General features: G+C 49.2%; 1 protein-coding gene across 1 annotated transcript in view; it reads right to left on the bottom strand.

The window, feature by feature from the left end:
* Positions 1-3,782: 3,782 nt before the first annotated feature.
* Positions 3,783-25,599, bottom strand: part of CACNA1H (calcium voltage-gated channel subunit alpha1 H) — a gene marked incomplete at its 5' end in the record, with an annotated part of 162,911 nt that continues 141,094 nt past the window's right edge. The window contains 6 exons of the mRNA XM_083872614.1: positions 3,783-6,555; positions 7,222-7,394; positions 11,756-11,939; positions 15,704-16,012; positions 16,870-16,991; positions 19,345-19,423. Coding sequence (XP_083728740.1) covers positions 5,449-6,555; positions 7,222-7,394; positions 11,756-11,939; positions 15,704-16,012; positions 16,870-16,991; positions 19,345-19,423 — 1,974 coding nt within the window. The 3' untranslated portion in view covers positions 3,783-5,448. The remainder of the gene's footprint in view (positions 6,556-7,221; positions 7,395-11,755; positions 11,940-15,703; positions 16,013-16,869; positions 16,992-19,344; positions 19,424-25,599) is intronic.

Genomic DNA, 25,599 nt, shown 5'->3' with positions numbered 1-25,599 from the left:
CATCCTCACAGGGAGGAAGGACACGCTGATCACTGACTTGTCACCTCTTCCAGGTTGGATCCCAGCTCCTGGAGGACCATTTCCCTTGTCCCTTAAGCACTGACCTCTGTGCAGGAGGCATGTCAAACAGCTGATGGAATTATGTTTGCTTCATCCCCAGGAAGAGCCAGGGGCTGGAAAAATCCAAACTGCTGGGAGCTCTGTCCCTGGGAGCTCCTGAATCAAACCCAGACACCATGACCTGCCCAGGCTGCCTGGCTCCACATCCAGGGGCTCCCAGGGAGGCTGGAGAGTTGTGGCAAGGCTTTTCCCTGGGTTTCCCATAGAATTGCCTCTGGATGAGCCCTGGGGAAAGCAGGCAGGGGCTCTCCTCCTCCTGGGCAGCCAGCGAGGGATCCCTGTGGGATCTATCTCTTATCCATCTCTCCAGCTCTGGGCTCATCCACTGTAATCACAGTAGGAGCAGTAGATCCCTGGAAATGAGAATGGAAAGACACCCCGTGCTGCAGGGAGGGAGCAGGAGCAGCTCCTTTATCTCCATCCCCTGTTCAAGCCCCGGGGCTGATCCAGGGGAGGTGGGAGAGACACAAATACCACCACAGTGGCACAGCACAAAAGTTTATTTCTAATCACAAGTATTTATGATCGACACCTGGTAAATGACCAGTGAAATACATTTGATGGTGTCATTAATGTGCAATAAAATGTATTTTTAGAGTTGTTTGCACAGCCTTGACTCATCTCTGCCTGCCAGGAGGCTGCAGGGAACTTCCCTGCCCTTTGTCTTCTCTGCCTTTTGCTTCTGCTGCTCAAATCAAGCAGGGAAGGAGTGGGATCTCACAGCAGTACACAGAGGGGAATATTCCTGCTGTAATTCCTGCTGAATATATTTACCTGGAGGTTGAGTGTGGTGGGAAGGCACCTGGGTGAAGCCAAGGTGGGTTTTGTGTTATGTGGCTGAATCCCAGAATGGTTTATGCTGGAAAGGACCTTAAAGCTCATCCCATTCCACCCCCTGCCATGGGCAAGGACACCTTCCACTATGCCAGCTTGCTGTCCAACCTGTCCTTGGACACTTCCAGGGATGATCCCTGTGTCCATGTGGCCGCCATCCCCATGCCAGGGTCCCTGCTGGGTATGGACACTGTGGCTGCCAAGGAGCTGTGAAGTGCCTGGTCTTCCCTAAAGAATTAATTTGTATTGGAACTCATTATCATCGGTGAGATTTCTTTTGGTTAATGAGCAAAATTAATTAATGAGCCAGTCAGAATAAATTGACAGGGAGGTAGGGAGGGGAGAGGGTGAGGAAGACCTGGGGAGATGGTGCCCAGCAGGACAGCTGGATTTGATAACGACACAAGGAATAAAAGCGGGGAGAAGAGGGGAGGATAAACAAGCTCCTTCTCCTGCCAGGCATGGAGCCCTCCTGCTTGTGGTCCAGTGGTGACTGCATTTTTTGGGAATAACTCAGGTGGGAACGCTGCTTTCCATGCATCCAACAGACCCTGCAGACATGGCCACGGGCCCTCAGCAGCTTGTGCCTCCACGTGGGGCAAAGCAGAATCAGAATAAGCTGCTCCAGGGGACTTCAATCAAATATTCAAATCATTAATCTGGTTCTTCCCTGCAGTGTGACTTAATGAGGGTCGTTGGCATTTTCTCCCTTTCACGGTGAACAGATTTATTTTTCATTGGAGGGCCCCAACATCCACAGCTGGAACAAAACAACCCAATGCTTACCTACAAGTGAGGGGCACAAGTGAAGGGTCCTGACATGAGGAACAGCCCAAGCTGGGTGTGGAACACACTGGGTAACATCAGTGAATGGCAGGGAATCCTGAGTTGGAAGGGACTCACAGAATCATCGAGTGGTGCCAAAATTCAGGGAGTGCATCAGTGCTGCTGCATATCCCTCATCCCAAGCAGCCCCTCAGCACCTTCCCAGCCTCCACAGAAGGGCTGAGTCCATGGAAAGGGCTAAACCAGCCTCTGGCAGCACCATCATGCTGGAAAGAGGATGGAGCACCCACCTGGTGTGAGCTGGAGTTATTCCAGGGTCTCAGCAGGGTTCCAGCAGAGAGACACGAGCTGCTCAAAACCCTAAGAGCCACGGAGATTTCAGCTCCTGTGGCTCTGTCAGGGTGTGCTAAAATTCCTAATTAAGCCCCCTTGTCTGGAGGATGAGGTGGCCCCAGCCATGGCTTGAAAACTTAATAGGGGAAATTTAATGGATGAAGTCAATTGAATTATTCATCCCCAGAAAGCTTGTACAAATATCAAATGCTTATTAGCATTCATGCAACCTGTATGATCTCACAGCTCTGACAGATTAAGGTTGGGGCTAATTGCACCCAGGATGGCGTCAGATTTGGTGGTTGGTATTTTTTAAAAGCTTATTTTTCCTCCCCAGCATGACAAAGAGAATTTCAGATCGATGCCATCTGAGATTTACCCTTGAAGCAGAGCCCCTGTGATGGTTTCCTTCATCAGCATGATGGTTTTTAATCCCTGTCTGATTCCTGCTCTTCAAAGGGTGCTGAGGTGGCTCTGGGCCAGCCCAGATGGACACAGAGCCCATCCCTGTGGGCTGTGGGTTTGCTGGAATGGAGAGTGCTGGGGCAGAGTCTGCCTGATAAATGGACAGGGCTGAATGGCCATTAAAAATGCAAAATAGAAATTGATCCAATTAAATAATCATGACTTGCTTTTTACCCCGTGCTTTTCACTTCCGATCTTAAGCAAGGCTTGCAGACAGTCCGGGAGGAAATTGCTTAATGCTGCAGAGATTTAATCAACAAAATTAACACTGGCTGATGTTAAATAGTTTCTCTGGTCATGGCCAGGTTTAGGGATGCAGCTGTGGGGGTTTTGCACCTGCCAGTCCAGGTGAGTGTCCCCAAAAGAGGCATCAGGGAGCAATCAATGGTCACTCTCTGCACTTGGAAAATTCAGTCAGAGCTTGATTCTCCCCACGCTGCCAGGATGTTCCTGCAGGCTCATAGATGGGGTTGTTTTGGCGTCTGACTGAGCTTTGAGGGGTTTGGGAAAGGTGGCAGGCTGAGCAGAGCTAGGACCAGGAGAAAATATTCCAACAAACAAATTTCCCAACACTACAATGGCCTCAAGCCCTTCCAAGTTGTTCTACACCCTCCTGTCCATCACCACCATCAGCCACCAACCCCTTGGCTGAGAGGATTTTCCCCCTGAAGGGAATTCAGGCACAGGGCCAGAAGGGAATTTAGGCCTTTTCCAGCAAAGCTAAATAATCCCAGCAGTAAATGACACCCTGAGTGTCCCCTTACCCTGAAGGACACCCCGGAGCATCCCCCACTCCTCCAGGCAGGACTCAGAGGGATTCACCTCACCTCCTTAAATTGCAGCAAAAAGGAGTTTGCCATCCTCCCCAAAGCGCTGTTAATCATGGATTTTGTGGCTCTTTTTCTGGAATTCCTCGCCATCCCGCCGAGACAGAATCATTATTTACAATAACTCTAAACGACTCTTAATTACAGCAGCGCAGGTGCTCCTCGGGAAAGCAGCCGGATCAACATATGGAGACTCCTGGGTGAGGTGAGGGATTCTCTGAGCTCAGGGGGAGGTGGGAGAAGCCTCCAACTCCAGCGGGGATGGTTCACACCTGCAGTGGGGGGGGGGTTGAGCAAAGAATTTTCGGGGAATGCCGAGCTCTGGGAGAGGGAGGGGCACATCTGGGCTCCCCCCGCTGCAGCACAAAGGGAGGCCACGCTTCCAGTTTATACAGTTTAATAGATGTGAAACAAGATACATTTCCTTTGGAGTAATGGATGCATCGATAACAGAAGATAAATGTGAAGGCATAAATATGAGGCAGCACGGAAGGGACCAAACGGAAAGGACTGGATGGGTTTGTTCTCCTCCCTGGGTGTCCATGGGCTCCTTCCTGCTCCTATTTCCCGTGGCCAAGCTGTGCCCTGGACACAGGGCCTGCAGGAGGGGTAGGGAAGGAGGGTAAGAGGAAAATCAACCCCAAAAGCTGCAAAAAACTGCCCTCCCAAAGTGGTGGTAAACAGTGACTTGGATTCCTTTAGAGGCTTCTGGAAGGGCCTTGGGAAAGGAACGTGTCCAGGGATGGGGAGGGAGGGACAGGGAGTGCAAACTGCCCCCAGGGGTCAGAGTTGTTCTGCCACGAAGAGGACAAATCATCACCTTAAATGCTCACAAAGAACATCACCTACGACAGCTCTTTACACCTTTACACACTGTATCAATAATTTACTTAGAACTGCAGTAAACAAAATACATTTCTTAAATAATTTACTATTTATTTGTTCAGTTTCTTTAATCTCTCTGTAAATGTAGTTTTTTTTTCCTTTTTTTAATTAGTTTTTTTTCTCTTTGTAACACAAGAAACCGTCTTTGTGCACATTAGTTCAGATTATTGCGACGTTTAACCTGAATTTCAGTTAAAAAAAAAGAAAAGGGGGAAAAAAAGCAACAGGACAGCTGGACAGACAAGAAGAATGAATAACTTATTATTGCACTGGCTACAATTCAGTAGTGATTTGGTTTTTTTCGTCTGTAATTAGGACAACCTCTAAAGTACAAAAGAAAAATGAGCGAGACGTCAGAAGCATCAGCTGTGAGAAGAAGCTGGTGGGGTGATGGTGGAGGGAAGGCAAGGAAGGGAAGCGAGGAAAGAGGAAAAACATTTGGAAAATGAATGGCTGGAATAAGTAATTCCACAGAAACCCCAAGGAAACACCACCCATGTAATGCAAAAAACAGCATCTCTGTTTCTCTATAAAAATATGTGCATTATGAAGAGAGAGTTTTTGTGGGTCTATTTTTTTCTCCAGGTCTTTGTTTGTTTGTTTCCTCGTTTTGTAGCTCACAAATACAGAATTTTTATTTCTAGAACTGCTGATATACAGACAATGTCCAGCTCCCAGGCACTCCAGCGTTAACGTGACAGCTCAAAAAGGTGCCTCAGGAAAAGTTGAGCAACTTTAAAGTAAAATTTAAAAAAAACCCCAAAACCAAAAACTGAACCCAACAAAACAACAAAACCCCAAGAGAATCCCCCCAAATCCCAATTGTCACCGCCTCGGACCCAAATCAATGTGATCGAGGCCACAGAGCAGGATGGGAGGAACAAAGCCATCCCTGCATCAACCCCATCTTCCCCTTAGAAAAGAAACTCCAAAACCTCTCACCAAATACCCCCCCAAAAAACCCATCCCCAGCTTTGTCCAGCTGCTCGTTTGGTTTCTTTTCCATTTTTTCCATGTGTGTGTGTATGTGTATGTGTGCGGGTTTTGTTTTTTTTTTTGCAAACTTCCACAGCGCTTCCCAACAGGCAACAGCAATGAGGGGATGGCCCCGGTGATGGCCACCCCTCCATCCCCTCACTTTGCAACCTCAAAATTGGTGACAAGCCCTTGATACCCCCCCTCTCCCCCATCCCAGAAGCTATACTGGGTCCTCCGTGCGTTCCTCTGTGGCGACAGTCACGGTGGGGCCCAAGTCCTGCTTGTGCAGGGGGCTCTTGGCAGTGCCCAGCATCTCCTTGCCCCTCTCGCCGTTGCCCCGCTGAGTTTTTAAGTGATCCGTCTTTTTCGGCTCCACAGAGTCCACCGAGCCCGGCGTGGGCTGGCTGCTGTCCAGCAGCTCCGACAGGCTGCTCAAGGAGCCGCCATCCAGCTGCTCGAAGGAGAAGTTGGGGACGCTGAGGTGCTGCTCCCCTCGGCACTGGGGTTGGCTCTCCGGGAGCTCCAGGGATTCTCGGTAGGCTGGGAACTCGCAGGACGGGGTTCTCCTCCTCAGCAGAGTGTTCTCGGAGGGTTTGGTGCGCGGGGCTGCCGCGCCGTCGTCCTCCATGGGAGGATCTATAGAAATGCAGGGCGGGCTCATCTTCTTCTTCCTCCGGGCTCCGTGGATGTAGTCGGCTTCAGGCTGAACGTGGCTCGGGAGCCGCTGCTTGTCCTTGTTGGGCTCCAGGAAGCCGCGGTCCAGGGTGCTGCCGGAGGGGCAGATCTCAATGGAGTGCCGCCGCTGCTCGTCGGCCCAGCTGGGCTTGCTGAGGAAGCCCTTGGTGTCGGTGCTGTAGAACTTCTTCAAGTCCTTCTCCTTGCGGGAGAGGCTGCTTGTGCTGCAGTTCTTGAGGGGCACGGGGGACGGGGCTGGGGAGGTGAAGGGTGAGGTGGAGCGGCTGCCAGGGTCCGAGTGCTCCTCTTCCCAGTCTTTGGCCGAGCTGTTGATGTGCCGAACCTCCTCGTCAGCCAGGTCTGAGGGCTCTCCCTGGCAGCCCTCGGGGCCAGGGGGGCTGGTGGGGGTAGGTGGCTGGCTGGGAATGCTGTGCTGGCCACACGTGTGCTTCCGTGCCAGGGGGCCCAGGGGCCGGTGTGGGGAGGACGGAGGGGAGCATGGAGGGGTGGCTGGGAGGGGGGAATGGAGAGGGCTGGGGGTGAGGGAGCTTTGGGACTGCTTTGCTGATGGTTGGAGCTCTCCAGGCTCTGCTTGCAGGCTGTCTTTGCGCTCCGGAGTCTGTCCGTCCACCGAGTCTGTCTGAACAGCCTCCTGGAAGGGGAAGAGAGAGAAGAGGGGTGAGAGCCTGGGGATGTGCTGGACAGCAGCACCTCCAGTGATGGACAGGGAACTATAGAACCACGTTGTGTAGGAAGGGGTCTTAAAGATCCTCTCCTTCCACACCCTTCCACCAATCCAGGCTGCTCCAAGCCCTGTCCAGCCTGGCATGGGATGGGGATGCCCTATGGCACAAGGCAAGGGGTTGGTGTGTCTAGCACATCCCACCTCATTCCTGCCAGTCCTGTCACACCCTCCTGTACAAAAGGATAAACTTTTGCTGGCAGGAGCCTTCATGTTCATCTGCTGAACCTTGGTGTTGCTCCAGCCCCAAATCCTGAGCCAGCACAACCCATCACAGTGGAGGGCTCTCCCAGCACTGGTAAAACGGATTTGGGCACCTTCTCCCCATGCTTTAACTCTTATTTCCTGGAATAAGACAGGCATGAAGATGGAATTAGGGAAAAGGGCCTTTCCACGTGTCACTCGCTGGGACAGAAATATAAAATTTATTATATAAAATTTATGGCACGTTTCGTTCCGAAACAGGAACTCGACCCTTACCTCCAAGCAAAGAAACACAAGAGAGGACTGGGAAGGACGGGCAAGGAACCAGGTAGACAACACAGGAGTTACCTCTGGGTGCTCTGGGCCCCTCACCTGTCTGCAGAGCAGCTTGTTGAGAGCAGGAGATCGGGGGGTGCCGTGGGGGACCAGGACTTTCCAGCGGTGCTGCCCGTTGTGGCCAGGGCAGTGCGCGGGCAGCGATTCCGGGGGCACCCTCAGAGAGGAGCTCGTCCCCACAGGCTGGGAGCGGATGGAGGTGATGGATCCTAGGGCAGGACACAGGGAGCCGTCATTTGTAGCCCTAGTTTGTACCTGACATGCTTTAGTTTTCTAAAATTCCTTTCCCAGAGAGTTTTCTGTAAACAAGAGACATGTTTTGGTAACTGCAAATTGTTTACATTCTTTCCCCTAGGAGGGACTTCTTCTTGATGTCCCTCTGGTCTGAACAATGTGATTGAAGAGGTTTGTCTTCTTGTCACCAATCAAATTGGTCTGTGTAGAATAGTATAAAAAGAGAGACACAGCCCAACAATAGAAGAGTCATTTTTCAGCCTTCTGAAGTCAGAGTCTTTGTGTCGTTGTAGTGTACAACAGCGTCAGCCATTGCTTGGCCTGGGGGCTCTCAGGGGCAGAAGGTTCAGGAGGGGAGTAAACACAGGAGGGAGAAGGAGGTTTTTTTTTTTTTTTGTGGAAAGGGTGGTAAAGTACTGGGATGGTCTGCCCAGGGTTGTGGTAGAGGTGATGCCTTAAGTTTTAGTTTTCATAGTTTTCAGATTTTGTGCTGCCTAGGGGAGTAGTTCTGAGCATCACATTAAGTGTTGGTCAGCTCTCTTCACAGAGCAGGCAGACAAAACAAATCCTTTTCCTGCTGAAGACCAAGGACAACTTTCAGGTCCGAAAGCACAAACAATGGCTGAAGAGAGGAAACAAGAAGGATGGGACCTCACAACCTGAAGCTGGAACTGGACAATTAAACCCCAATCCCAATATATAAATGGACCAAAACTTATAAAAATGTGAAAACTCATGACCTGTCGTCCATCTTGGGTGTAGCCCTGGCCAGGCTCCTTTACTGCCCAAGGTGGATCCTTTGAAGACTTTTTAATAAATCCCCCCACACTTTATTCCTTTAACACTGTCCAGTCTCTGTTCCAGGCAGCCTGTCAAGGCATCACTGCAGGCTCAGGGCAGTTCTCCCACCCAGTCCAGCCACCACCAAGGGCTGTCCCCAAGGCACAGCTTGGCTCAGCATGGTTCCACCAGGAGCTTGTGGAGCTCCAAGTGCTCTGACAGCCCCGAGCCATGGACAGGCTGGAATCTTCCTCTTCCCAAAGCCTCCTGGGCTGTGCCTGAAGGCCATCCCTCCTTCCCCAGCCCATCCGTGGTGCTGCTTTACTGCACTTGGGAGTTGTTTGAAAGATCTCCTGCTCCTCTGGTTTTTGGCTGCAGGATTTATCGTCCTCATTAGTTTGAAACACAGCGTCTGTTCCTCCAGCACTGCCCCTCCCTGTGTTAACAACACTGTTATCCATCACTCCAAGAGATCTCACCCAGGGGTCAGGGAACTTGAGCCCCTGACAAAAGCCATCCACACACATGGCAGTTGCACTTCACAGACAGATTTGCTGGTGGGGATGAAGAAAAGTGAGTGTTTAATAATTTTTCTTCTGGAGCTTTTCTCCAGAACACCACAGAAAGAATTCCCACCCCCACCCTGCTTCTCCTCAGGTTGTTTTTTGGGCTCTCCTAGACCCAGAGTTTCAGGCTGAGCCTGTGCTGTTCCTGTGCTATTCCAGGCTTTATAAAATGCTTTTTATGATGCAGAAAAACTCTGTCATAAAATCTGTCACAAACACGATCATAAAATCCAGACCCAATGCTCTACTCCCTGTCCTCAGCTGGAATTTCCTCCTGTTGGAAACTTTCCATTGAGCTCTCATATAGGAAACCCAAACCCCCTCCAAACTGGATGCTCAGGAGCGCTGAAGATCTCTGGAGTTGGATATTTTTTCCCTTGTTTGTCTAGGAAATCAGCAAGCTGCATCTAAAACCAAAATATCCTGAGATCTGCTCATCCCACAAGATTTTCATTGTGTGGTCGGCGGAGTATTGGGAGAAGATCAGACATCCTGAAGCCCATGGAAACACTGATGCTCATGGGAGCAGTTTTATTTGGATATAATTTATGGATCTGTGGCTTGAAGCAGAGTTTGGGCAGCTCAGGAGCAGCACAGCTTGGGGTGCTGCTGATTTTAACACCAGGTAAAAAGTCATATCCATCATATCCATCCCTCCAGTGCTCTTGGAGAGAAATGTAGGAATTTAGGAAACATCAGAGAATTCTTGGTGGGTTCTACCCACCCCTGCCAATGTCCCAGCAGTTTTATGTGGATATAAATCCTACTTTACAGCTGCTCCAGGGATGAAAAGCAGCCCCAGGAGGCCGCCCGTGAAACTCAACTCTGTTTTCTTTCCTTCATAAGGAATTTGCAGGTGAAATAATAATAAACACTGAGCAGAGAACATGGCCTGGCTCCCAGAGAGTCTGAACAAACACAGAGTTCCTTCTCCCAAGGAAATCAGAGCAAATCAGGGTTTGCAGAACCCACTGAGCAGTTCTTGCATTTCAAACCACGCCGGATCAAAGGAAAGCTGAGGAGAGTTCTTGGGAGCCACTCTGGGTGCTTTCAGGGAGGCAGAGATCCCGTTTCACATCAATTTCCCCTTCAAAGCAGCTCGACAAAAGAGACAGAAAGGCCTTTTCAGGGAAATGTACTGGGCTGCAGTGGATGAATGCCCCCTCAAAGGCAATTCCCGGATTATGTGGGGTCTCTCCATGAGGTCTCTCCATGACATTCATTACAAGGCTGGGCTCAGGACAAACCAGAGTGGTTTCTAATCTTTCTGCTCCCAAAGAAACCCCTGCAGCTCTGAACTCCACGTGTGGTGCTGAAAGGCACTGCCCTGAGGCTGCAGCCTGCCTGAAACCATGAGGGATTGTGCTGGAAGCGATCCCGACTCCAGCTTTTATTCCTGGGGATGTTACTGATCAGCAGGCAGGAGTCAGAGGGAATGCACAGCTCTCTTTTTCCTCAGCTAAAAAACTGTGCACGTGCTTGGGAGCCTCGCTTCTCCCCAGACATCTGAGCCACCAGCTCGCTCCTGGGAAAGGGATGGGAACGTGGAATTATGCAGGATGTGGGAAATCAGTGTTGTGCTGATGGAACTGGATCAGAGCAAGCCCTGCTCAGGTCATGCTTGGGTTGGTTGCTCCCCACTGAACTCCCCTGTGCAGCTGCTGCCCCATAGTTGCAATCATGGAATTGTAAAGATTGGAAAAATCCACAGATTCCATCCATGAATCCAGCACTGCCAAGGGCAGCACTAAATCAAGTCCCCAGGTGCCAGATCAACAAGTTTTTTGAACACTTCCAGGAATAGTGACCCCACCACTGCCCTGGGAGCCTGTTCTGATGCTTGAACACCCTTTGAGTGAAGAAATTTTCCCTAATATTCTTAGGGAAATAAGAATAATACTTAGAATAATAGTAAGAATAGAATAATAAAAGAATAATAAGAATTATTATTATAATACTCTTAATAAATAGAATTATTTAATTATAATATAATTAAATCTTAAACCTCCCCTGGCAGAACTTGAGGCTGTTTCCTCTGGGAGCAGAGCCTGACCCTGTTCCCTCCTGCCAGCGGTTTGTGGAGAGTCAGAAGTTTCCCCCTGAGCCTCCTTTTCTCTAGGCAGAGCTCCCCAAGCTGCTCCTGGTCCTCCAGCCCCTTCCCTGGACACGCTCCAGCCCCTCCACATCCTTCTTTGTCATGATGCCTTGGGTTGCAAGATGTCACCAGAGGTTTGTATTCTATGACCAGCTGTTCAAACCAGATGGAGCAATGTTTCTTTGTCTCTTCCAGGATCCATCCTCCCTCCAGGGGATCTCTGCTGTCCATGGGCCATCCAGGCTCACTGCAGGGCTGATACAATTCCATCATCCCATGGGGAGATGCTCCACCCAGGGGGAGGAGCCCAGCATTCCCACCTGGATCAAACCTGGGATTCAGAACACCAGCACAGCCTGTTTGCACTGGATTCCCAGAGGAAGAGCAGACCCATCTCAGCACCACTGGACCTTCAGAGGAAACTCCACCCTTCTACAGGATCATTGCTCCAACAGAACCACATCTGTTATTGCAGGAGGATTTAATTGGACTGCTCCCAACACCCTGATCAACAGGGTGCCAGGTTATATTCTGACTCTATCAGTGGTTTTTCTTTTTTTTAATTTATTTTTTTAATTTTTTTTGTGTGTATTTTTTTTACTACTGCATCATTTTTAGTTTGATTTTCCTAGTAAAGAACTGTTATTCTTATTCCCATATCTCTGCCCATCTGCCCAAGAGCCCATTTAGCTATTATGCCCATTTAGTTATTATGCCCATTTAGTTATTAACCCATGAGAGTTAATTTCAAAATTATAATTTGGAGAGAGGGGGAGGTTTTACATTTTCCATTTCAAGGGAGGCTCCGGCCTTCCTTAGCAGACACCTGTCTTTCCAAGACACGTCAGGAACCCAAAATTTTGCCCCGGGGCAGGGGAATCTCCCAGGGTGGTACCTCTTTGGGCTTTGCAGGGGTAGGTTTCCATCTCCACCTCGTGCAGGGGCAGCGGGGCCTTGGCTGGAGTCACGGGCCGGAACATGTAGCTGTCATTGGGCAGGGAATGCATCCTGGACACGGAGATCTTCCTGACTGTCAGCAGGTTCTGGGAATCCTGAGGCCTCAGGGAGGCCGCACTGCCCTGCAGAGCAACGAGAGAGGGAGATGAGCTCACCCCAGTAGGGAATTTACAGGGAATTCCTCCCCTTCCCAAGCCTTGTGCAGGTGTTCTTGTTGGAGTCTCACCTAGGGCCTGCAGGACAGCAAAGTTACACTGAGGGAAGAGCTCAGGATGTGGCTGGAACAAAGGGAGGCATCAGTGACCCACCACTAAAAAAGTCAACTTTTTGTCCAAAGCCAGCTCTTGGGCACACAGAGAGAAAGGAAAGGCTGAGGAAAAGGAGCCCATTTGTTAAACACACAAGAAAAGCAGCATTTCTCACATTTTCCCCATCTGATGTTCCAAGGAGATGCTTTCAGGAGCCCTGAGAGTGGCATTCTTCTCCTCAAGGAGAAGACAGAGGGGCCAAAACAAGTCCTTCTGGAAATTCTCCTCAAAAGACCCTCACAGAGCAGACATTTAAACACATCCACACCACTGCAAACCTTGAGGCCTGTCTCCTAAAACCTGGACCATTTTGGGCACCACTGAGCCCTGGAGAAGGAGGCAGAGGGAAGGAGAAGACATGCTGGCAGTGAGGCTGGGGTTGTGCAGCCTTTTGGGGGGTAGAAAAGGGATTTTACTTTGTTGTCACTGAATTGGGTCTGTTTGGAAGTGCCCACACAGAGCAAACCACAAACCTTAAACCTGACTCCACTCAGGTACCTCAGCAAATCCATCCTGGGCTCACAGGAAGCTTTAGGGACACAAATGATGCCCCTGAGGTGCTGATGGAGAAGCTGAGAGGTGATGCCACGACTTGGCCAAGTGTTGGGGGGAGCAGGAGCCCCTGGGCCAGGCCTTGCTGGACACAATCCCCTCCTCAGTTACCTTTTTATCTAAAACATCTAAAATCCCTCTGGTTTTCCTTTCACGTCAACCTCCCAGTGACTGATTGAAAACATTTTTCCCAGCTGCATGTCTTAAATTAAATGTATTTTGTTTTGCTCTGCCGGGCTGTTTTCCCCTCCCTGCCAGCAAAACCTGTCCTTGAGATCCCTCAGGTTTTAGAGCTCACCAAGGTTCTGGTTAAATCTGGTTTTGTCCTTGTATTTCTGGGCTTAGAAATGTCTTTCCTCAGCCCCTTGAAGATGCACACCCCAAGGTGAATTACTCCACGGTTTTACCCTGTGCAGCTTGGCTGGGAAGGGGGGGCCAGCAGGTATTTACAGCTCATTGGCATCCAGCTCTGCCAACTGTGGCTGTGCCCAGGAGCCTCCCAGGGCTCTCAGCTGATGGATTAAAGCCTCAGCAGGCAGTGCCAGTTGGTTTTTGGCCATCCCAGCTCCATCACCTGAGCTGGGGGCAGCCAGGGGCTCGTTCACAGCCCAGAGCCACAGTGAGAACAAAAGGGCTCAGCACTTGAACAGAAGGATCTCAGGATTTGGCTCCTAAAGCTCAGTTTGTCTTTGGCTGGAACAAATGAACAGAAAGCCCTTCTTGACATCAGCCACTTCAATTTTTAAGGGTTCAGCTGTTGAGGCCTGACTGAATTAGGGACATGGGTAAATTTCAAATGAAGTAAGTGCTTGAAATATGAACCACACGTGGGAAATTTGTTGGCTCCCACCTGGAGAGCTGCTCTGGACACTGAGGATGGTTTGGAGACATCACGGCTGCTCCTCCTCCTTGCTGGGAAACACCTGCTGCACTCCAGAGCCTGATCCCATACCCTGGAAATTGGGATGGGACTGAGAAGAGGGGGTTGAAGCCCCTCTGGTTTGCTGGGAATCTCCCTGGAGCATTTCCTGAGTGCCCAGCTCTGGGGATTGCTGGAATGGTGAAATGTTGATCCCCGCCTCGGCCCGTTTCCTCAGTATATGATACTGAAACAAGTCTTCACAATAACAACAATAAAATCAGCCCTGACACTGTCTTCTCCACAAACAGAAACTTTGCAGCTCTGGGTTTAATATTTGAAGTCATACTGCTCACCAAATCACCCTGCACACCAAATGCACATTTTAAGGGCTTAAAAAAGAGGATTTCACTCCTGTCCCACATAGGGCTGATTCCTCTGGGATTTCCCATCTGGAAAGGACAGAGGCTGCAAAGGTTGTGGTTGTGAAGGGACAGGTTTGGGACAGTTCAGACACAGCCCCAAAGCACAACACCCTCGTGGGTAGGACATCAGCCACCACAGCTTTTGTGGGATGGTGGCAGGACATGGTGGGGAGCAGAGCAAGAGGATGAAGGGGATGCTTTTCTCCCTCATCACCTCCAGGGTTAAAAGGAGGCTCTGGCCAGCTCCTGATGTGCTTGGGAAGTATTGGAAGATGAGGAAAACCCAAAGGGAACGGACTGTTTGCAGTCCCAGCCCATGTGAGAGGATGTGCCCTCTCTTCCCTCAATTAGAAAAGCAACATTTCCCTGCAGGAATGTCTGTCAGGAGCAACATTCCAATATCCAATTCCCCATCGCTATGTAACCAAATCTCTTTCCTCGCCTTAATGGAGTCTGATAGATTTCACAAAAATCTAATTTAATGTAATTTAATCTCTGAGACCTCACTGATTTCGCGGTAGATTTATTTGTGATCGTGGTGACAAAGCAATTCCATGTTCACTCTTAATCACAGGCTGCTGACATGGGATGAGACAATTATCTCACGCCCTCCTTCCCCTCTGCACTTGATTGTTTTCTGATTTGATAAGAATCAGAGGGCAGGCAGTGTCTGGAAAATCAACCCAGGAACTTCCAGCTCCTTGCTGAGGGGCTCTGTTAATTCCCAAGCGATCCATGTCCTGAGCAGAGCTGCAGGTTTACACCAGCATTGAATTGCTGGACAATCCTCTTTGAATCCCAAAGTGGCATTAAAGAGAACCTGAGCAGTGCCCATGTGAAGGGGATTTATCCCATTCCATCCTATGGTGCCAGGGCTCCCAGTGCCAGCATTCCCAGGCTTTTTGGGATTGCTCCTTGGTCCTGCTCTGAAAAATGACAAGGACTGGCTGGGACAGCAGGACAGGGACCTGTGGCTTTTATGGCTCTGAACTTAAACCCCACAACCTGAGAATGAAGTGGAGAGATGGACTTTCAACCCTCCTCTGGAATAATGGCCAGGATAACTTTTCCAGCACCTTCCACCTCCAGGAGCCCTGGGAGCCGACTCAGGATGTGGGGTGGTGTTGGAACCCTGGGCACTGAGAATTTCAGACTTTCTGTGCGGATAGGCACTAACCCTCAAGCAAACACTGCATTTTTCCATGGCACCTGAGGCCATGGAAAAGGCTTCCAAAATTGAGTGATAACACTGGGATTGTGGGTGTGTGGTTTGAATAAAAGTGTGTGATATCACAGGGTGGAAAATTTAGAGTTGAAGGTTTTAGAATATAGTAATATATATCTAAAGCAAGATGGAGGTTTTAGGGCAGAGGCTGAGTCCTTCTTTTTCACCTTCCTCATGGATCTGGGTGGTGTTTTGTAATTGGATAGAAAAATCCTCACTGCAGACCACGGGTGGTTGGTTATTGGGTTAAAAGTAAAAAAAAAAATTAGATATTGTTTCATAATTGGACAGTTTGTCCTTAAAAGGCTTTATAGAGAGATGGAGGGTGGTGGTGACATCCCTGCTGCAGAGGAGTGGGACTGCTCCTTGTCTTCTGTCCCTCCGGCTCCATGTGGAACTTGCCTGTGTTGAATGTGCCTGTGTGGAACAACCTGTGTGGAATCTGCCTGTGTGGAACCTACAGGCCAGGCTGGTGGGATCCATCCCCTCCCCACCCCAGCCCTGTCCAGGCTCTCACCAGGGCTTGGTGCATCCCCTTGCTGTGCTCCAGGCTCCCCTGCAGCGCCCGGCTCTCCACGGCCCCACTCCTGCTCCTGCCAGTGGCGTTGCTTCCTCTGGACATCTCCAGCTCGATCTCGGCGTCCATCTCAGCGTCCTCCTTGGCCTCCTTGTTGCTCTCCTCCAGGTGCTTCATCAGCACTGCCACCACCACGTTGACCAGGACGAACTGGGCAATGAGGACGAAGGTGACGAAGTAGACAGGGGAGATGACGGGCAGGTAACTGAGGCAGTGCTTGTCCTCCCGAGTGCACTCCCGGAGCGTATCCTGCAGCAGGGAGGGACAGGGCAGGCATTAGTGGGGCTCTGCTGGGGCTCCGGCTGCAGAAAAATCCCCCAAACCACAAATTGGGTACAACTGAAACAGGTAAGAGAAAATACAGACACCAGTGAATTGCGTCACCTATGAGTAGGGGAATGGGTTGCTCAGAAGTTTGGGATTTCCACCTACAAGGAGGGGAATGGGTTGACCAGAAGTTTGGGATTTTCACCTACAAGGAAGGGGAATGGGTTGACCAGAAGCTTGGGTTTTCCACCTACAAGGAAGGGGAATGGGTTGACCAGAAGTTTGGGATTTTCACCTACAAGGAGGGGAATGGGTAGTCCACAAGTTTGGGATTTCCACCTACAAGGAGGGGAATGGGTTGACCAGAAGTTTGGGACTTTCACCTACAAGGAGGGGAATGGGTTGACCAGAAGTTTGGGATTTCCTATCCCTGGAGTGTTCCAGGCAGGTTGGACAGAGCTTGGAGCAACCTGGGGTAGTGGAAGGGGTCCCTGCCTGTAGCAGGGGGTGGAACTGGGTGACCTTTAAGGTCACCAAACCATTCCATGATCCAGTGGTTCTATGACACACCCCAAAGGCACAGGACACAGAGCACATGGTTACTCCCCACAGTCAAAAAAACAAGCCTAATTTTCCTTAAATATTGTATCCAGGAACAAAACTTCAGGCTGGGTGAGACTTATGACAAAGCCCTGCTTGAAAACACACCCAGCTTTTACCTTAGGAAGCCTCATTTTGATGTTCTGAGAGGAAACATTTTTGTTTTCACCCAAGAGTTGCCTAAATCCATTTGAAAACTTGTACCTCCAGCTCCCCTGAGAGGAGCAGCCTGCACACACCTTCATGATCCCATTCCAGTTGTCCCCCGTGGACACCCTGAAGAGGGTGAGGAAGGCCATGCCAAAGTTGGTGAAGGTGGCGTGGCGGCTCAGGCCCTCACAGGGATTCTCTTCACTGCAATCTGTGGGACGGGGAAGGACAGTTAGGGTTGGGGTAAGGGTTAGGGTTGGGGTTAGGGTTAGAGTTAGGGTTAGGTTTAGGGCTGGGATTAGGGTTAGGGTAGGGGTTTGGGTTAGAGTTAGGGTTAGGGTTAGGGTTGGGATTAGGGCTGGGGTTGGGGTTAGGATTGGGGTTAGGGTTAGTGTTGGGGTTGGGGTTAGGGTTAGGGATAAGGTTAGGGTTGGGGTTATTGTCAGGTTTAGGGTTAGAACATGAGCGAAGCCATGCTGGATTATCTACTGCAGACTCTAAAGTTGGGGTTGGCAGCCTTAGCTATATTCCATGTGTTTATGGCATTCAGGGGGTGTACTCTAAAGTTACTCTGAGGTAGAAAAATTCAAAAACCCACCAAAACCTCTCACCTATGACCCACCAAAACCTAAACCTTCAAAATATCTATAACTAATAAAGAATTAAATTAACTAAACTACACCCACAACAAAAGCTTCCTCAATTTTACCATCTCTCTTTAAATGAATAAAAAAATTTATTATTTTATATTATTCATTCTTTATACTTTTAAACATTTTGTTTGTTTAATTAAATTTTTTTTCCACTTTTCCCCAAAAAAATTCTTTTCTGAAACCAATTAGAATTAAAAAACTTCAGCATGAACAGGGAGGACAGGGGATAAGGTGTTTTCTACTGCAGAAATGTTGGTGGTAGAATTTTCATCCCCTGGAAACTTTCAAGGCCAGCTTGGATGGGGCTTGGAGCAACCTGGGATAGTGGAAGTTGTCCCTGCCAATGCAGGGATGGAACTGGATGTGCTTTAAAGTCCTTTTCAACCCAAACCCTTCCATGATCTTCTGAATTCTGTGATTTTCTTCCCTCCTCCTCTAGAGCCTCCTTTGTCTGTTTTCCTTTGGATTGAGCCCTTGCCTTGATGATTTTTTACATCCACCACGAGGGATATTTTCACTGAGATAAAGTGGAGCAATTTGACATTTTTCCCCTGAGAATTAACAGCCTAATGAATGCAAATTGAACATATGAAATATCCATCTTCCCATAAAACACAGCCTCGTTAAATATCCATTAGGACAGGCAGCAATGGCTCTTGGTTGGACATTTCAGCTTTAGATAATTATTCCGAGGTAAATTGGAAAGGAAAACACAAAAATCCAAGAAAAACCCACAAATGACCAGTCCTGGGGGAGAGAGGGCTGATGGTTTTTGTGGCTGGTGTGAACTGATCAGGAAAAAGGAGGGAATATTCCCATTAAATTGGGCTGGGAAGCAGAATCCTGCCCCAGTGGGGTTTGGACTGATCAGGAAAAAGGAGGGAATATTCCCATTAAATTGGGCTGGGAAGCAGAGTCCTGCCCCAGTGGGGTTCCCTGGGCTGGCACTGCCCAGGTGTGTGTGGAAACACCAGAAGAGCCATTTTTTACCCCTGTGACTGCACAGAACCATCCATAACTCCAGGGATGGATTACAAACCCACTGTTTCTCTCAGGGTGGGTGCAGAACTAATTCTTTCTCCGGAATTTGTGCGAGACCGAAAAAATAATTTGGTTTTGGTTGAAAGAATTATTCTGCTCTCAGGCACTTGTAATCTGAGCAGAGGGCTGGGCTCATAAAGGGGATTAATGACAGCCATAAACTCTGCTCAGGAAGGGCCCTTCTGGTGCTCCTGGAGCTCTAATTGGATGGAAATGGTGAGGATACAGACACAGCTCCTTCCAACAGCATTTTCCAGGCTGGGTAAGGTCGGGCTGGGGGTTTGCTCTGATTTTAGTGATGGGCACATTCCTGAGCAGCTCCAGGATCCTCAGACTGAAGGATTAATTAATGCTGGACAAGCAGGAAGCACTGGATGCCTCGTGATGGATGGAGAGAGGGGAAGGTGATGCTGGGAACACGGGGCAGACGAGCCCTGGGAGATGCAAGAGCCAAGTGCAGAGATCTGAAGGGCTGTGGGGGAAGCTCTGAGCAGGGACATGTTTATGGTGGCATCTCTCCAGCAGGAATCTGACCCCCATCCAGCTCTGCAGACTCATGTTCTGCCTCCAGTAGCAAACTTGAACAAATCCATGCTGGGCAATGATATTTTAAACAGCAAAGAGTTCCTCCACAGCCAAGGGTGGTGTTGGACAAAGCCCTAAATGTCTGTGTTAGGAAGGTTCTGTGTTCCATCCCTGTGTGTCAGCTGTGACCCTGAGATCGAGAGAAAACTTCCATCTTCAGAGCATGAGTGTGAAGCTAAGGAAGGCCCAGGAATGAGAGACAGAGAGAGAGAGAGAAAAGGAAGCAGCCAGATCCCAAATAAACACCAACCGGATGGAGCCAGCGGCCTCGGGCCCATTACTCACCCAGCTTGCCAAACAATTCCACTCCCAGGGCAGCATAGATAAAAAACAGGAGCATAAAAAGTAGGCCAAGGTTCCCTACCTACACAAGGAGAAAGCAGAACAAGGGTCAGGCAAGTCGAGGTCATGAATGAAATCACTCCATCACATTTTCAACACAAGTAAAACAGGGACAGGGAGGGGCAGAGATAAATCAGATTTCCCTTGGCTTCCAGCAGCCTGGTCCCTCTCAGGGCTCTGCTTTAAGGGGCCCAGGGAGATCTTTGTGCCCTTGGGGAAAGCAACAGCTTCTCCATCACCCTCCACTTGTCTGGAATTTGGCCAGTCCAGGGCACTCTGTGGGGCTGGGTTGCTTTGGGGCCTGGGCTCTGGTTTGGGTTTAGGGGGGCCTTTCCTTTCTGGGGACTCTGAGACAGCAACAAGCCACAGGAGGAACTGGTTTGCAAAGGTTTCACTGGCATGGAGGGCATGGAGTGGAGAGGAGAACTCCCTGAGTCCCTTTACAGGAATATTGTATTTCCTTCTCAACAAGAACTCCCCAGATTTCAGCATTCCATGTCCCACAGGAAAATCCTTATCCCACACACCAACACTGGCAGCTCCAGGGGCTGCTGGAGGTGCTCCAACCCCCCCAGGGCGGCTGGAGGGAGGTGACAAGTGACATGAAAACAGCACAAAAGCTCTTCACACCACCCCAGCATCGCAGCTCTGCCTGCTGGATTCCATCCCAGCACAGAATCCAAGCCTCAAAAACATCTCCCGGAGCAGATTTTTGGTGATTCACGCAGAGAACAGGAAGGGCAGAGTGACACGACCTGCTCCCACCTGCAAGGAACCGCTCACATTTATCTCTGCTGCCACTTTAATCGCCCTGTTAGCAGCTCCTAAGTGAGACAAAGTGAGTTCTTGCACCATGAGTAGGATTTTATCCCTAAAAAACAAGGAACTAAGAGGTGATCCAGGCAGTCAGCCCCAGGGATTCCTGGTCTCTGAGGTGCATTTTAGCAAACTCTGAGTTTGGGAGGCTTTTCTTCTTCTCTGAGGTGGCACAGTCACAGTTGTTGGTTTTGTTTGATTTTATTTATTTATTTATTTTTATTTCGACTGTGCTTAATTTAATCAGAAAGTTTATCAGTGTGAGATCTGTCATCATAAAATTAACACAGCCCTCGCTGATGAAAGAGGGGGATTTTTTATATTAAACAAATGGGAATGGTCCAATCACCCAGTGCAGGCTGTAATTGCTATAAAGCCTAAACTGGCTCTGCAATTTCCCTAACATTATTACCGTCCTCCAGGGAATAATAAAGATAAAACAGGGATGTGGATGGCTGGGCCGGGTTATTTCATCTGCCTTCTGGAATAGCTTTTCCTACTCCTGTCTGCTGGACCACTGATGGTTTGGGAGCCATTAGGGACGAGCAGGCACAGGCACAAACACACCACACACGCTGCTGGGGAGGCAAACGAGCAAATAATTACAGGGAATTAAAATAAAAGCCATAAACAAACTTTGGAGGTTGAGGTAACAGAAGAGGGTGGTGGGTTTTGCTCTAAAGCAGCCTGAGTGTTTTGATGGCTGACAAAATCAGCAAACTTATGGTATTGATGAAATCCCAAAGGGTTTTGGGTAATGTGGGAGGTTATCTGTAAAAGATGTTATCTGGATTTCAATGGAGAGGAGAGGGAAGAGGGAAGAAGGAAGAGAAAGAAGAAGGAGAAGGAGGAGGAGGAGGAGGAGGAGAAGAAGGAGAAGGAGAAGGAGAAGGAGAAGGAGAAGGAGAAGAAGAAGGGGGAGAAGAAGGAGGAGGAATAGGAGGAGGAGAAGGAGAAAGAAGAGGGAGAGGAAAAGGGAAAGGGAAAAGGAAGAAAATGAAGAAAATGAAGAAAAGGAAGAAAAGGAAATGTCCTCTTCAGCCCACAGCCTCCACCAAGGCCTGAGCTCAGAGCAGGACCCCAGGCACATTCCCAGGGATGTGCTGAGGAGCAGGAGCTGAGTCAGGGCTGGGCACAGGGAAGGCAGGGCCTCTGTGTGTGTCTGTGACTCTGAGAGTCATTCCCGTCCTGTAACTCCACGTTCCCATTTGGAATTCCCTCGAAGAGATGCTATTGATGTCTCCAGAGCACTCTGAGATCCACTGAGAGCAGACAAGGAGAAGATGGTGCATGAATCACGCTGCTGGAGGGACTGGGAGGTAGCGGGAGCTTTTCTCCAAAGGCTGGGGTGCCTGTGCTGGATGCTCCACCAGGAACAGAGATCCAGCTCTGGCAGCAGCCTCAGCTCTGGCAGCCCCAGCAGGCCCTGGGCAGTGTTTCTGACTCTGAACAGCCCAGCCCAGGCTCTGTTACGCATCCAACTCCCCTTAACTGGGCACAGAAAACTCCAGATTTCCCCCCTCTCTGGCAGCCAGGGGCTATCCATCATTCCCTGGGAATCCAGTGCCAAGAGGGGCTGGGGATTACAGGGAGAGAGGCTCAGCTGAAGAACTTTTTGGAGATGTTGATGCCCTGAAGGCTTCAGAGAAGCCACAAGAGCTGGAGATGCCGGTGAGTATCTGTGATTCTCCTGGACCTTCCCTTCTGCACTGGGATGTAGTTTTGGTTTTATGCTTGAGATGTTTTGGATTTTTGAATGTTTTTTTTCTTCATGGATTTTTTTGTAAACAAGAGACATGTTTTTGTCAACTGTACTTACTTTTTTTGTGATTTTTCCTAGGAGGGACTTCTTTTTAATGTCCCTCTGGCCTGACCAATGTGATTGAAGAGATTTGTCTTATTGTTGCCAATCAAACTGGTCTGTGTAGAATAGTATAAAAAGGAGACACATCCCAAAAATAAAAGAATCATTTTCAGCCTTCTGAAGTCAGAGTCTGTGTTGTTGTGGTGTAAAACAGCGTCACTGGGATGCTCTCAGCTCCCTGGGATGCCTGTCCAGAGCAATTCCTCAGAAATTTCAGCTCCTGCCAAGCCCTTCCAAGGCTGTGAGTCCTCCCCATCTTCCTCCCACCCTTCTCTAGCCAAGGCAGCAATCCTGGCAGTGGGAAAATGCAGATTTATGCACCAGGCCCAGGAGAAAATGGACACATCTGCCTGGAAAACAGAGGCCATCTGTGACAATTCCAGGGCTGGTAGAGAGCCAGAACCTTGGAGGGTGGAGCCACCTCGGGCTGACCTGAACAAGGTCCCCTTTTTCTGTGTCCCCTCAGCCCCACAGAGGCCAGCCCCAGGAGCCAGCAGGGGTTTTGTTCCTGTGGAATTCTGTATCCCTGAGGGACCCCTGAGAGATCTCTGCAGCACAGCCCACACCTCCCCATCTCCCCAAATCCATCATCACATGGGGCCACTCCTGCTCCCTGAGCTCCCATCCCTGGGGCTCTCCAGGCTCTGCCAAAGGCAGAGTTGTTGTTTTTCTCCCCCAGCTGCTGTCGGACAATGCCAGAAAAGCTCTTCAGGAGCTCCAACTGAGATAAGCCCAGGAATTACAGCACCAAGAGGAGATAAACTGGACAGGAGCAAATACAGATCCTGCCCTTCAGGGCTCTGTTGGGACAAGGAGTTCTTCACTCTCTTCTTGGCACAGAGTCCCTGTGGGGGCACTTCCAAGCTTTTGAAGGCAGAGAGGAGTCTCCTGTGGAGCCTGCAGGGAATTAATGTGCCATTCATGGATCAAGCGAGACCAGAGGAGGGAAAACAACCCAGATCTTTTGATAGGGAAGTTCCACATCTTATTGCTGTTGGAGGGTGGGAATTGGACTGGATTCCAGTTGTCCTCTCCACCAGGAAGAGCTGTGGCAGCTCAGCAACGATTACTGGGGGGATTCATTTCCAGCAGGAGTGTTTTAACCCAAACCTGCTACAGAAAGGGTGAACTGGACTTTGGAAAGCTGGGAATGGGGAAAGGACTAAAGGAAAACCATCAAACAGCCTTTGCTTCCAAACCCAGCAGCCACCAGATGTAGGAGCAAGGAAATGATCAGTGATGGATGAGTGGTGTAATTCATTATGGAGCCCTAACGAGCAGGAGCTCAGAAATGAGAGGAAAACACTTGAGGCAGGTCTTGAAAAGCTGCTCTACACCAAGAGATTAAAGAAGTTCACTGCTCTCCTGTTCACCAGACTGCAGGAGATTATTTTAGCTACCACTGCTCCAAAAGTGAGAAGTGCCACAAGAAGAAAAGCAAAATTACATCCAGTGAAAAAACAAACTCGGCTAATTCAGACTAAACCCACCAGATTTTGTTTTCAGTAGAAAGAGTAAACAGGAATGTATTCCATCAGCAGGGGATGGCTGATTCCCTAACACTGAATCCATAAAACAAGAACCAGGAGCTGGGGTGTTTTTTTCTGGGATTGAGAGGACATGGAGAAGGTGGGCAGAGAATGTGTCCATCTGAGATCATTTTCCTGACCATTCTTTCTGTTTCTGTGGCCTCTCCTCAGTTTTTTTTCCTCTTCTCCATCACATTTTTTTCTTTTTCTCCATCTCATTTTCCCCCACAGATCAGGTGGAGGAGAAGGTCTTGGACCAAGCAGACAGAGGTTACCCCACAAAGAGTGGGGCAGGAACACTTTGAAAAGAGCAGCTCAAGCTCAGTCTGAAATCCCAAAAGAGGAGATTAATCCTGGGACAGTCTTGGATCAAAATCCTGATGCAGAAAGGGTGAACTGGACTTTGGAAAGCTGAGAATGGACTAAAGGAATTAGTCCCAAATTTGGGGATAATTGGTTCTCCAAGTGTTACTCAAATTGCTGAATAAAACCCAAATCCAAAGCTGATGAAAATCACCCCCCCAAAAAATGCAGTGACAGTTCCTTGTCATTGTCAGCCCATAAATGGGCATTCTCCACACACCAGACAAAGAATTTCCCCCCAAACCTGAATTAATAAACATTAAATTAGCTTTATTTTATTATTATTTTGTCACTTAGAAACCACATTCTATGAAGATTTTCCAGCTGTGGTTTTAGGATGTTAATTTAATTAGAGCAGGAACTCATGCCCTGCCTTGGAAACGAAAGCTGCAGCTTTATGAGGAGTGATGTCTGTCAGAGAGCTCTTCCTAAAATTCCCTTCTCGTTTTTTGAGTTTCACTGGAGGCCAAAGTGGCATTTTTTTTATCTGCTGGGGATATCCCTGGGGGTTTTCCCTCGACAAGAGACCTTGCTGGGAATGCAAACTGCAAGAACACCCCAAGGAAACCAAAAGGCCTGGCCTGTAGCCACCCTATTGTTTGTGGTGGGGGAGACAGAAAACAACGAGGGAGAGAAAATATGGTCTGTGGTGACAACGTTTTGTAAATTGAAAAACCAGACACAAATCCAAGGATTCCCAGCCCAGGGGTCAGGCTGGTAAATCCCTGATTTAGCTCAGCCCAAAATCCTTAAGAAAATCTGCATGCTGGGATTAGAAACATCTTCATGCCGATAATGAGGAGCAAAGCAAAGGGGTCTTTGCAAGGAAAAGAAATTCCCCATTTTGCAGCTCTCTTGGAACAGATTGTGAGTTGTTTTGTACTTAGGAACTGAGTCCCAGGGGTGTTTTGGGGTAATTCCATGTTTTCTGCTGATTCTCTTGTGGCCACTCATCCTCTGGAGGAGACTCCCACACTCTCTTGGCTGCTCCTGGGATCCAGGGAATTGGGATGGGCAGGGATCTGAGTTCACTCCAAACACTGAACCATCAGAGCTCACACCAGCACACCCAAAACCAAGCAGAACACACCTTAAAAAGGATAAAATTTTAAAAAACCCAAACACCTTGGAATTCTGATGGAGGACTGAAAGGCAGCAAAAAGTTTCTTTCCTTCTTTTCTCAGCTCCACAAAAAAGCAGTTCCAGGCAGTGAACACTTGCAGGATCCTATCAAATTCTCTAGTCTGGAAGTGTTTCTCTTGCAGCTCAGGAGAATTTGGTGATTGCTGACCCCAAATCAAGATTTTAACCCTCAGAAGCATCTCCCCAGATTTGCCTTTTCAAGGCTGCAGCACCTCTGTCAATAACTGTGGTTGTTCCTTCCTCCCAAATAAAACTCGTGAGTTGGAAGCTCCCAGTGCTTTCTCCAACATCCTTCTCTGTCCCTCCTGGTGTTTCCCAAACTTGGCAGTGAAATCTGGGCTTTGCACCAGCTCTGCCTGCAGGAATTTGCTTTCTGGGAACTCTTTTCCCATAATTTTGGCTTCTCCCATCAAATACCAGGATGAGCTGTGCACAACTCTGGAGAAAGCTGAGACCCCTCCCAGGTGGCCTCTAGAGGCCACC

The sequence above is a fragment of the Zosterops lateralis genome (genome assembly GCF_965231275.1).
Source record: "Zosterops lateralis genome assembly, chromosome: 15".
Lineage (NCBI taxonomy): Eukaryota > Metazoa > Chordata > Aves > Passeriformes > Zosteropidae > Zosterops > Zosterops lateralis.
The sequence above is the reverse complement of the archived record's forward strand: the minus strand, read 5'-3'. Positions and strand labels throughout refer to the sequence as shown.